This window comes from Grammomys surdaster, unplaced genomic scaffold, assembly GCF_004785775.1.
Source record: "Grammomys surdaster isolate TR1022 unplaced genomic scaffold, NIH_TR_1.0 130, whole genome shotgun sequence".
Taxonomy (NCBI): domain Eukaryota; kingdom Metazoa; phylum Chordata; class Mammalia; order Rodentia; family Muridae; genus Grammomys; species Grammomys surdaster.
In genome coordinates, this window is record NW_021604588.1 from 26,815,034 (window position 1) to 26,827,621 (window position 12,588).

Below are 12,588 nucleotides of genomic sequence, written 5' to 3' on the forward strand. Positions count from 1 at the left end.
TCTGGGCTGTGGTTGTTTTTGCCTGTGAGAGCAAAGCTGTCTGCCATAGCCAGGGTACATTGCACTCTTGCCTTCACTCTGTACCTTCTTCTCTCCTTCTGCACCGTGTGTATTTCATCCCAGAAGGCAATGTGGTACCATGCACTGTCCATCCCAGATAGGGCCCTGTGCCAGTACCTTAGTTCTCTGTATAGAATTTTACTGAGTTTTGGAGCTTTTGAGACCCAAGACTTGTTCAGTAGGATTAAGGAGTGGGGCAGAAAACCTAACCTTTAGAAATGTCCTTGACCAGAAATATAGGTGTTCTTATCTCTGATTCAGTGGAACCAGGAGACCCAATACTGGCCCCCACAGGCTTCTGAGGCCTTTAGTTCTCCCCCAGTTACCCAAGCAGGTACTTGAAGGACATGCTGAATCTCAAGGATATTATGTCCACCTAGGAGTCAGAGCTCACTGATTTTAGACTAACAAGCTCCAAATTCCCCTTTACTGATGGGTCCTCAACAGATACTCCTCATTTTATCACCCTTTCCTCTGATTCACTAGCCACAGCTTTCTGGCAACATGCTCTACCTACCCTGACAGCTAAAGACAAAATGTCCTGGATGCTGGGCCTGGGCTGCTGCTGAGAGTGAAGAAGCCAGGCGCCCTCTTCAGTGCACATATATATGCAGGTGGTCTGTTTTGGAGGTAAGATGGTCCTTTTTCTTTCAAAATAAAAAGACCCTCAGTAGCCTTCTCTCCCAAAGATGAGTTCTTCTAACTGGTGGGAACTCCTCAATCAGTTTTTAGAGGCAGGCAAGAAAATGGATGGCAGGCTTCTGGCACCTTCCCCCACCCTGGCTGGAATTCTCCTCATGCACATAGCTGTGACTCAGCACTTACTGCTGGGTCAGGAGGGAGAAGCTATTGCGGGGCTGGAACCTTCCCACATTCTGCATGTGAGCACATAGAACAGCACAGGCTGGGCCAGCAGGGTGAGGTTCCCGGGGCAAGTATTTTCTCCTCTAACCCATATTCTTCCCACATTTTAGGGATTTCTGTTCTGGGCCCAGGGTATTTAGGATTCTAAAAACCATTCCATTGGCCATAGACTTAAGTATAAATAATCTTTTTCTACTTTGCTTTTAACCGGTGACCCATGAAAAGTGTTTAACCTTTATTTGTACTGTTTGGCTTTCATGGTTTGGGTTTTCTATGTGTTAATTTTATATCTAGACAGAATATGACTTTTCCAGATTACTATAACTCTCTTGCATGCTATTGTTGCCTCTGGCTGTTCGTGTGGGTGTTTTCTGACTAGTTTTCCCTAGCTTCTCTTGACAGATGAAGACACTGAAGCCATTCAGGACTATGGCAGGGCCCTGTTCTCAGCATATAGGCAAGCAAGTGTCTAATTTACCAAGGAGTGACATTGCCTCTACCTCTCTGGCCCCTGCCTTACCAGAGGAGTAACCTGTCATGGGAGGGTAGACTGAATTCCAGAGATAAATAGGTACAGGAACAGATGGAGGCTGGAGAGTGGTGTCTCAGTGTTCTTCCCTGCTCTCTGGCCTGTTCAGAACTGCTACAGGAGGCAGGGTTTCTTTTCTAGACAACCCCATCAAACCCAGGAAATTAAAGTTTACTCGAAGCCGTTTAGTTGAGGAGGGAGATCCCACTATTCTCAGTGAGAGCAGAGCCCTAACAGTCCTAAGGTTTTCATGGGCTGCCCTCTTAGATAGTCAGGCCTGGCGCTAGAGAGCTACAGCCTTCCAGACTTAATCAAACCATCCAGCTATTCCAAACTAGTGAAGAATCACCACCTTGTTTCAGAAAAGGGACACTCCTCAGCTGACTACGGGAATCCTGCTTTTATAGGATGCTGAAGCTTGAGTGGGATTGGATGGACAAAGGGGTTAAATGCTAGGACTACGTCTTCCCCTCCTCTGTAGTTCACTGCTTAAGTCCTCTACTTTTAGTGATTCTCATTTACCAGAAAACGGGGTTTGCAGTCCATGGATGTAACCCTAGACCTTCCCTTCCCTTCATTGGTAGTTTCCCCTTGCCAGGCACTATTTGCTGGGTAGGTAGAAAGGAATTAGCTTCATGCCAAGCTGAGGACCAAAAGAAACAGTTGTTTTCTAAATGATAGCAAACTGGGATAGCCTTAGGGAAAGCTTTCTAGAGCTGAGATGGCTGAGGGAGGAGGTGGAGAGTTGCTAAAAGGAGATACCGGCACAGGCAGAGCCTCCTGGGAGGAAGAGTGTGCCCTGGATCCCTGCAGGATCGCTCTCCTTAGCATAGAGGGGAGGGGATTGAGGATGCTAGAGGAAGTTGCTAAGAAAATTTGGCTGAAATGGAAATGAGACAAGCTGAATATTATCATATGCAAATCTCAACTTCCCCTTCATTTACAGGGTTTGACCCTTGTTAATAACTGCCATCTAATCTATTCATGACCCAAAGCCCTCCCTATCACGGGCCACGGGCCTTAATTTTGGCAACCAGTGTCAGTGTCATTCAGGAACCCAGTGTATAGAATCTGCCTGCACTCCTCTGCAGCTAAGGCCCTGGAAAGCCCCAGGGAGGCTGCTGGGCCTTCTGTTTCTCCTCTGGCTGGCCCAGTTTCTGAGGCGCTCAAGCCTGTGCAGTGTCAGCGTCGCTAGGCTTCATTGCCATCATCTTCTCTATTGCTGGGAAGAATAACGAGGCCCCAGTGGGGCAAAAGAGCAAAAGCAGGTTCTCCCAGACTACCTGACCTCTCGAGGTACCAACAGTGTGTTCTTATCTTCACCTGGGTATAGCGTGTTCACAGTGAGTCTCTCCACCCCCATCCAGATTGTCCTAGCTAAATACCCCTCTCCCCAGTCTAGCTCAGAGTTCAGTTCAGGAGAAAGGAGGTCACTCTCAAGCTGTGGATCAAGCAGCAACAGTGGGCAGAGGGGAAGGATACAGACGTAGCTCATTGTATCCTGTAAGTACAGTTTCTTGTGCAGACTTCAGAATACTAATCTGCTTCACTGGCCTCTTAGAACAATTAAGTATTGCGACTCTGGAGATGTTCACATAATATTTGCTCTATTACCCTATAATAGCCAGGAGCCATACAAAGAGATGTTTGTATCTGGAGGCCAAAGAAAAGTTGCTGAGGAACCTGAAAAATACAGCTCTACTCTGTCTCCTTTCTCTGGGTTGTGACGTCAGTGGAAACGCACAGCAAAGAGGCAGGCCAATGTGGAACATAGCTTGTGAATCTTAATTTTTAGATAAATTTTAAAACCATACCTTGTTTTTGTGTTAGAGGATCATCTGTATAATACAGTAATAAGATACCAGTTTTTTAAATTCATTATGGGTCAAATCAAGTTGCCAGCCTACAGGGTCATGGGATGGGGAGGAGGAAGGAACATACTCTTTTTGAATAATACTTGTGGAAGAGTTGTCCTGGCACAGGTGACTCACTTGTTAACATCTCATAGGTCACTGTCTTGAAGAAGTGACATAATGTATCTACAGATACTATGCATCTTGGGCAAGACTACATAAATTCAAGACATTACAAATGTGCATATGTTGAATGGATCTGGTTCTTTTATTTCATTGTGTATAATAATTTCTAATGGCTAATGTGAAGTCATTCAGGAAACAAGCTTTACGTTGGTCTTGTCTGCTCAAAGTGTTGGCTGTGACTCCGATGCTGCTCTGAGCAGCATTGGGTTGGCTGTCATCTGCCTCTGACAGGCAAAATGATTCTCGGGGCCGAGGCTGGTTCTTCTGGCTGAACTTCTCTGCTTTCTTCAGTGAGATCCTCTTCTTCTGGAAGCTGGTTTCACATGGTGGCTTAGATTTTTCCATCTTTGTATCTAGCACCATTTGAAATCAGTGTTTTAGGAGTAAGAATTGCAGCACAGCAGAGGGTAGACTACAGAGGAACAGCTGTACACAGGACTGGCTCTCTCCTTCAAGAAATCAAGGGAAGACTTGAACAGTGAAATTTGCTCTTGAGTCTGTTTGGTTTTTAGAGGGAGTGATAATGAGAAAGTTTTTGTGCTCAGAATAAGTGGAAGGGTGTAACTGGGCAAAGAGTGATCCGCTTTACCCAGCATTCCATGGGTGGAGGAGGGTGCCTTGGGCCTGCACTGTTCATTGTCCAGTAATGTGCTGGGTGGTGATTGTAGCAGGGAAGGGGTGAGGGCTCTGCATGTGGAGGACTGCTTTCTTCTCATCAGTACTGCCTGCCTGTACCTGGAAGATCTGTGGAGCACTCAGGCCTGGTTGAAGCACCGCTGAAATCGCACTGTCGCCTGCCTTGAGAATCAGACCTGAAGAACACCACTGGTTCATCTCTTACACAGGCTGACCGATTTCTCCTGGTGTTCAGAGTCTGTTTTTGTCTAGCACCATTTGAAATCGGTTATGATGTAGGGGGAAAAGCACCAGCCTCCGAGCCTTGTGGTGTCTGGTCAGCATCAGCCTGTCATTTCCTACCCGGGCAGAGCACAAGAGGAAGATCACAGTTTCCGAACTTGTTTAATGCATATGTATGTATGTGGTTGCAAAAGTTAGAGATCACTTAGTGGGTTTTTTTTTAAATGTTATAATTTGTTGTTGTAAAATATCCTCAGTTAAAATTTCTGACATGTAGTACTGTTACAAACTAGTTGCTGTTGAACCGTCTGTTAAGTGTTGGCTTTAATAAATAATTTGCTACATTTAATCTATCCTGTCTGTGTTTTATCTATCATTTTTTATTCATAATCCTATGGCAATGAGAAGTGGGCCCTGGAAAGTTAATTTGCTGTGCCAATCATAAGGAATTGGAAGTAGGTTGCTGCAGACAGACGTTAAAAATGAAGGTCATTAAGACAGGAATGAAACTCCGAAGATGAAAGATGAACAGAGACAGAAGGTTGGAGCTCTAGGCTGAGCGACGTTACTAAGTGGGAAGACTATTCTTGGTTCCAAGGTAACTGTGCACTCTGACCCTCCTCCTCCTGTCAGAGTGGCTGCAGGGAACTTACTTAACCATTCTGTCATGTGGCCCTTAAAGGGGAGCAGGCTAATTTCAGTTGTATTTGTAGCAGATGGAGTTCTACTTTCCACTGATAGTTTATGTCAGTCCTTCAGTAGGTGGTGAAACCGTTCTGTAAAACTGTTCAGAGGTTTGCCAGCATTGGGCGTGGTGGAGGGGCAGGCTTCAGGCTTGGAGAACTTTCAGGAAGAAAGCAGGTGGCCCCTTCCATGGGAGTTGCATAGCTAACTGTGAACTACCTGCAGTACAGTTATTTCAAGCCAGTGGGTTCTAATAACTAATGGCAAATCAGCTGCTCGGGAAACTTTTTCTAAGCCTTTCGTCCCAGTAGCCTTACCCCAGATGGCTGTCTTGCCCATTTTGTTGGAAGTGGGGGGCTGTTGGAGCATTTGCTGGAAAGCCTTCCCGGTGACTATGATGCATCCTGCAGCTGCAAAGCTATTTCAAGCCTTTGATTGAAGAATCCATGTTCTAAGCCCCAGAATGTGCTGGTGGGAATAGCTAAGTACCCCAGCTTCATTTTCTAATTTGCCCCACTAAGGTAGGAGACTGCAGCTCCTCTAAGTATGACAGATTGGGTCTGTGGAATTAACTACACATTTAAGGTTTTTTAAAACATAGCTACCCTGTCCAAAGCTCCCAATTAATTTGTATTGAAAATATGATTAAAACACCCCCAAGATCATGATTCTGGATCTTTAATGAGTTAAGTGTTAGAAAGTGGAATTTAGTATCAAAGCACAAAAACAATAATTCAAGATTTATTTCCATTTTAAAAATCATAATATCCTCACTGAATACTTAAACTGTGCCATATCCTGATGTTCTGAGAAGCAAAATGAAACCGGAACACCTCTCAGTTATTTTTTATTTAGATTGCCTATAGCCCTTTACATAAAATTGTCACTCTGGGATAGTTTCTCCTAATTGGCTTATAATGTAGTTTTTTTATTATTATCTTTTATTTTTATTTTTTGGCAATACCATCCTGAGTCAGGTTTATAAAACCATGCTGTCAACCCAGGTATAAAGTCTTTTGTTAAGGCATTATTTTTTAAATTAAGCCTTACCAGACTTTTTAGAAGTGAATACAGTGTATTTTTGTTAACTGGGGGAAGAAAGATCTGCAACCAGTTTAGTAGATCAAATGAATTAAGTCTGGACTCTTGCATCTTAAAGAAGTTGGTCTAGGCCTTCTGTTTGGAAGCCGACCTATAGTCTCAGGAATAGATAGCACACTAATAGTAACGTACCTTTAAGAGAAGCCTAACATAGTTCTCTTTGACCTGGGGCACGTTCTAACCCAGAACCACACTGCTGTGGTTTTGGTCACTAAAAGAGTGATCCTCAGGTTCAGGTCCCATTCTTGCAAGCAAGCACTATTTTAGCTGGTTTTAGAATGGGGCTCAGAGGAGTCTATTGTACAGCCAAGGTTGAGAGCCATTTCCCCATTTCTGAAAAGGCCATACTACTTTGCTAGTAAGTTGTGTTAGTTATGTACTGCCAGTTAATATGTTGGTGCGTACATGTGTTACTACTGTAACAAATTAGCACAAATGTGATATCTTAACACACACAACATTCTTAACAGGTCGGAATAGCAGAAATCTTAACATTTTTACTGGATTGGAAACAAGGTGCTATCAGACGTAAATGCTTCAGAAGAATGAAGGAAGATTAGTTTCCTTGCTTTTGTCTGTAAACAGGCTGTGTCCTTTGGCTTGCCCTCTCCCTCAAGCTTCAAAGGCCAGCAGGATCTTTTGCCTCTGGGGCCACACTGTTTTCTCTGGTCAGTGTTCACATTTTAACAAAATCGTCACGTGATTAAACTGCGCGTCACGTGATTAAACTGCACGTCACGTGATTAAACTGCGCATCAATTTGAGAAGTATATTGCTGTCGGAGCCTACAGAAGGAATTCTTCATGGTTGAAACTCACCTCAAGTACAGATTTAATACTTTTTGAGGAGTCATTGCAGGTGGAGGTAGGTAATCAAATGACTTAATTTTTCCAAGCACCATGTAAATATGTTCACCTAACCATTAGATATTCCCTAAGTTCCCAGTGAAGCCACAAGCCCCAGCACTAGAGCTCCCGTTTATAATGGTTCAGCACAGGGTTTAGCATCGCAATGTGCAACAGTCTTCAGAGCGACTCCACACACATCAGTCTTACTACCTGTACTCGGGTTTTACTGGGTTTTGCCCAGTCATGGCAGGAATCACGGTGGATACTTTTTCAGCATTGTCTGTATGTAAACAAGACGGGAAATTATGCATTCATCTGTTCCTCAAGTATTATATTTCCTTCATATTTAAGAAGTGAGGAACAAAATAATTATTACCCTCATAAAAGCAGAAAGAGAGCTAGTGTTCTCTCTGATCTAAAATAAAATTAATGGCTCTGGAGTGCCAGCAATGACGACATCACAGTGAAGGCGCAGAAGACTGTCAGATACCTAGACGGTCCACAGGAGGGCAGCAGTGCTATGATCTCAGAGGCTTCCAGCTCATTTCCGGGCAACCTCAGCATGAGACTACAGGCCCTAAGTATCCTGATTCACATTGAAGAATACTTGTGTACCAGATTCATTCAATTCTGTTCTTCAATAGGCAGACTGTTAAACTGAACAATCCAGTCTTGGTTAAAATGTTTGCTCTCTGGTAGCTTCAGAACGCTATAGAATTCTTATTTCCCTTAAACCTTAAAATTAGGATGCAAATTCAGGTTCTTTTCACCGCTAAGTCTTTCTAGCGTAACTCAGACAATTTATTGTTAGTTACTATAAAAGTCCTCTCTATGTATTTTATACCAATTAAAAATATGCTAGAGTCTTATGTTAATTTTCTAAAATGCTTTAGTCAGTGTCATTTTCATTCTGTGTTTATATTATTCATAAACATTACTATCATATTTTAAAACTATAATTTATCATTGCTTATTTTGACAGACATCAAGACTTTTAAGTAAACAAGGTTATGTTAATAATCTGTTAATGACTTTTTTTCCCCAGTGCTAAGGCATGAATTCAGGGTCTTCTACATGCTAAGCAAGCTTACTGCCGGGCTACATCCCCAACCCATGAACAAATTTAAGTGCAAGTCTTTGAAATTTTGTTTTTTAATAGGCAGAATTAAAATATGATTTTCTGTAAGCTTTTATCGTCTTTATATGGAGAGTTGACTGTCAGGTTCTCTGAACACTAATGTAAGTTCTCAGCCTCAGCTGCAAATTAAAATCACCAGAGGAATTAAAACCTCCTGTGTTCAGGCCACATCTCAAATTTATAACAGAAGAGCCTACTGCGGTGGTACTCAAGTGTCAATAAAACACCCTGAGAGAGGCTAGTGGACAGCCTCGGGTGAGAAACACTGGACTGGCTTTGCTTAATCTTTCTTCATATTTGCAAAGGCAGCAAGAGTTATTTTCACATACAGAACATCATGTCCTATTAGTTACACAGTTCAAGTTTTTACTTTGAACCCTCTGAATACATTAAAATGATGTAAAAGTTACGACTCCTATTAGATACGTGTCTACAGACTCTTAAATGTGGCTGACTTAAGGCTAAGTGATAAGAGATCACGAGCCCGAGGAGCTGGAGCCTCACAGGACAGATAGGACGTGCATTGGCCTTGGAGGTACGTGGATCCGGAGAGGGTAGTAAGCATTTCAGGTGACAGTAGATTGAGAGTGTGGAAGGCACACTGTGTGCTTAATTCACAGCCGTTATATGCAGTCAAAGTGTGAGGCATAAGGCCAAGAGCTGGAATTGGACAAGGTCTAGTGTCTGCTTGGAAATATGGCCTTCTTCCTGCAGATACCATGTCACGGGTGGAACATTCTGCTCAGGACACAGCCACTCAGAGCTGGATACTGAGAACCCTTGGTGAGCTGCAGGGACTGAAATGTGAGGATATGGTAGAGAGGTTAGACACAGATTGTATTTAGAAACACAGATTTGATTTACACTAGAAACACACACAGACACACAAATTACCACAAATGAAGCTCCTGCAAATATATAATTTTGCTTTTGCCGGACTTGAAGATCCAGTTTTCAAAAATGGGACAGTAATGACTTCCACACATGGGATTTTCATCTTGCTGCAGATACATTTCTGTAGTTAAAAGAACATTTTAAGTCCAAATATGCCTCTTTCTCTGCCATTTAGACAATCTTAAAAAAAAGTACTTTTCCTCATATTTATATAACTGACAAAGTATTTGGTAAAAATAAAAATATATATATTTATACAGACATATGTGTCAAATATAGTTATTAATTTGAAGGTTAAATTTGAAGCAGAGCAAGCTATAAAGGTAAGTTTATTTTATTTATTTTTTTTAATTTAGAAAGGTTTTATTTTTTTAAAGAGAAAACAAATGCATTAACACACACCCAAATGCCACAGCAAGCACTCATTGTGTTTTGTAAAAGAGAAAACTGCCCTGTGGTGTCAGATGAAAACCAAAGCCATTTTAAGAACAACCACTGCTTACGGTGAGCTGGATGCATGGATAAGTCAGAAGCCATTGCACGTACTCAGCTGGCTGTACATGCACGAGCAAGGTGAAGTAATGGAAGGTCGAGTGGCCACAGTCACGCTTGCAGACCCTTTCCCCACTCCGTGTGCTCTTGCTCTGCCCTGCTGACTTCAGCCAGCAGGTAAATGTACAGAGAACTTAATATCAAAGGATGCTTTCAAAAGTCAAAAATAGATTTGAGGTCATGGCTAGAGTTACCCAGGAGGGTGGGGGAGAGGGGCTCTCAAAAGCCGTATTTCGCAAAATGCCAGGCACTAAGTCTAGTCCCATGTGCTTGCAGTAGAAAAAGAAACGCTAATCTTAATAGGGGCTGGTCTTCCTTCATGATGCGCAGGAACTCTTTGACCACATTGGCTCATTGACCTCACCGTCTCCATCTCGATCAGCTTCATCATTAGTTCCTGTAGTTCCTCATCTGTCAGGTTCTCGCCCAGCTCCTTGGCCACACGCTTAAGATTCTTGAATGATATTTTCCCAGTCTCGTCGTCATCGGACAGCTTAAAAGCTTTCAGGATTTCTTCTCAGACATTTTCTGAGTCATCACTGTCAAAAAGTCACTGAAGTTCATTTTTTTCCTGTTCCTTCTTTAACAATTTCACTTATCATTTTCTTGATTTCTTCTTTCTTGAGTTCAAAGCCCAGGGCCTTCATTGCCACCTTTAGCTCCTTGATGTCTATACTTCCAGTTCCGTCAGCATCAAAGAGATCAAAACCTTCCCGGATTTCCTGTTTCTGTTCTTCAGTAAGTTCAGGCTTAAAGGCTCATCCTTTTTCTCTGGGCACTGGATGCCATGTTTGTCTTAAAATTAGAGGCCATCACTCAACGGACTCTCTTATTTTAAAAAATAAAATACTTGATTGAAAATATTTTAAATTAAGTTTAAAAACAGTAAAGCCACTTCTTGTCTTTAAACAATTAGTAAATTCTTTTTCTTGACATGTTATCTTTTGTCTATTTTTTTAAATGCTGTGATTTTTAAATATAGCACCATGCATAGGTACAATTGCTACTTTTTTTCTTTTTTTAGTATGTGAAAATGAGTACAGACTTCAATTTTTCTTCATCGAGTTCCTGGGTGGTTTTTTGTTTCTTTTGTTTTTCTTCCTGAAATATCCACTTGGAGGGCACAAAGGGTTGCGGTGTCACTCAGAGTGACCGTAGGTGTTTATACTCAAACCAGGATTCACCTTTACTCGTTTCAATTTGTACTCACAGTCTTCTCAAGATGACGGTTCCTTGGCCCCGCTCTGCTAATGTAAGGGACCCCCGAGGGGGAGACCCCACTCTCACCCGGGGTTGCGCGCACCCAAGGAAACACGGAGACCGGCTTGATGCAAAATAGCAAAAGGTAGTTTACTGGCGAGGGGCCCTCGGGTCGAAAACGCATCCCATGCAAGGGAAGGATTTCCACCCCTAGCTCTGACAGTTCAAAGTTTATATATGAAGCGGCGCAGGGGGAAGGGGAGAGAGGGAAACTTTGGCGCGGTTACATTTGATTGGGTATTTTAAACATCAGCAATAGGTGTAAGTTATCATTTTGGCGGGCATAGCAAGCTTTTCTTGGTGGTCATGATGACTCGTATTTTTGGCCATGAAACCTCCTGATAGGGGAAGAAAAACACCAGATGGCCCATTTCTCATTTGGGCATGTTTAGACTTGTCAAAGCCTGTCCTTGCTTGTTCTTACATTCGTGGTCACCCTGTCCTAGGAGGAACTTGTTAATTTTTTTGTTTTGGCTGTTTTCTGCAAATTGTTGGTGGTCTGGGGGGCTCTGCTGAGGTATTTTGATTTTTTGTCCTCACACTACTAAATAGAAAAGTTCAAAAGACACTTTAGAAAGTGCAATTTATCAGGAGAGGCAGTTTCTTCTCTCAGCACTAGTGCCTCAGAGCCTGGCTGGGTTGGGGCCTGGTGGAGGTCAAGCTCTGCCTGCAGAGCTCCCTCAGTACAGCTGACAGCAGGGGTGCCACTAAGAGGGGGGAACAAAATAGTCATGGGAGGCAGAGAGAAAGGACCTGGGAGAGGGGAGAGGGGAGCAGGGAAGGGACTAAGGGGCAGGGACAGGTATGGGAGGAGGCAGGAGGGAGGCCTAAGGAGTTACAGAGTGAAGGTGAGTTCCAGGCTTATCAACCGAAATTTCAGGATATAGCGTTAACTCTGAAATCACATACAACCCAGCAGCTGAGCACATTGGACAGTGCTGTTCAGTGTTTACCTCTCAACTACTCTGTTCAAAACAGATAATGTAAAAACTCAACAACATTTTGTAAGACAAACAGTTCAGGTTTATATCATTTTAATGTTGGAGAAAAGCTATATATTAAGCCTTATGTTGGAAATCTACTTTATGACAAATCAAGTGTTTTTGATACATCTTGACTTTACATTAAGTATAGTTTCTTTCTGTGGCATACATTTTTCTTTTCCATTTCCTTCTTTTTTTCTTTTTTTTTCTTTTGGAAGGGGGGCAGGGTCTCAATTTGTAGCCTTGCTTGGAACTTACTATGTAGGCTGACCTTAAATTTAGCTCTGCCTGCCTCTGCCTCTTGAGTGCTGGGATTCAATTCAGGTGCAGAATGATCCTTATGTAACTTACAGCATGGTCTCTAAATTTGGGGGTTAGTACTAATTTGTTATATGCTGTCTAAACAATTAGTTCCTAACAATACTTCCCTATGTTTTCTTTGGTACAAAAAAAATGTAGAACAGTCTGTTGAATGCTCATACGTTTGAGTCAAGTAGAAAAAAAATGCTGAAATTAATTGGATTCTTGACTTTTCTGCACCATGTTGTGGTACTCCTCAGGTGTCTGTACAGACCACAGTTTTTAAGCTGTCTCATTCAGTCCAGACAACTTACGGATGATAAAATATTTAAATCAGTCAATATTAATTTAAGTTATACCAAGTAGTATCTTAGCATTCCATTAGCCTCACTAATGGAAAACAATGAAAATTACTATTATGGAAAACAAAACACATGAATCATGCAAATAATACTCATTCAGGAAGTAACTCTTACCT

The 12,588-nt window shown here is 42.3% G+C and overlaps 1 protein-coding gene, 1 long non-coding RNA gene and 1 pseudogene across 3 annotated transcripts in view; 1 reads left to right on the plus strand and 2 right to left on the minus strand.

Annotated features, from left to right (window-relative positions):
• The first annotated feature begins 217 nt into the window (after nt 1-217).
• Nucleotides 218-4,703, plus strand: LOC114614461. Its single transcript, XR_003710335.1, has 2 exons — nt 218-690; nt 4,212-4,703. It is a non-coding gene; the product is annotated as an uncharacterized LOC114614461 (long non-coding RNA).
• A 3,414-nt stretch (nt 4,704-8,117) lies between these two features.
• Nucleotides 8,118-12,588, minus strand: part of Cd46 (CD46 molecule) — a 34,065-nt gene continuing 29,594 nt past the window's right edge. For both annotated transcript variants that reach the window (XM_028759545.1, XM_028759544.1), the window contains one exon: nt 8,118-9,136. In XM_028759545.1, coding sequence (XP_028615378.1) covers nt 9,115-9,136 — 22 coding nt within the window. In that variant the 3' untranslated portion in view covers nt 8,118-9,114. The remainder of the gene's footprint in view (nt 9,137-12,588) is intronic.
• LOC114614132 lies at nt 9,885-10,380 on the minus strand (annotated as a pseudogene).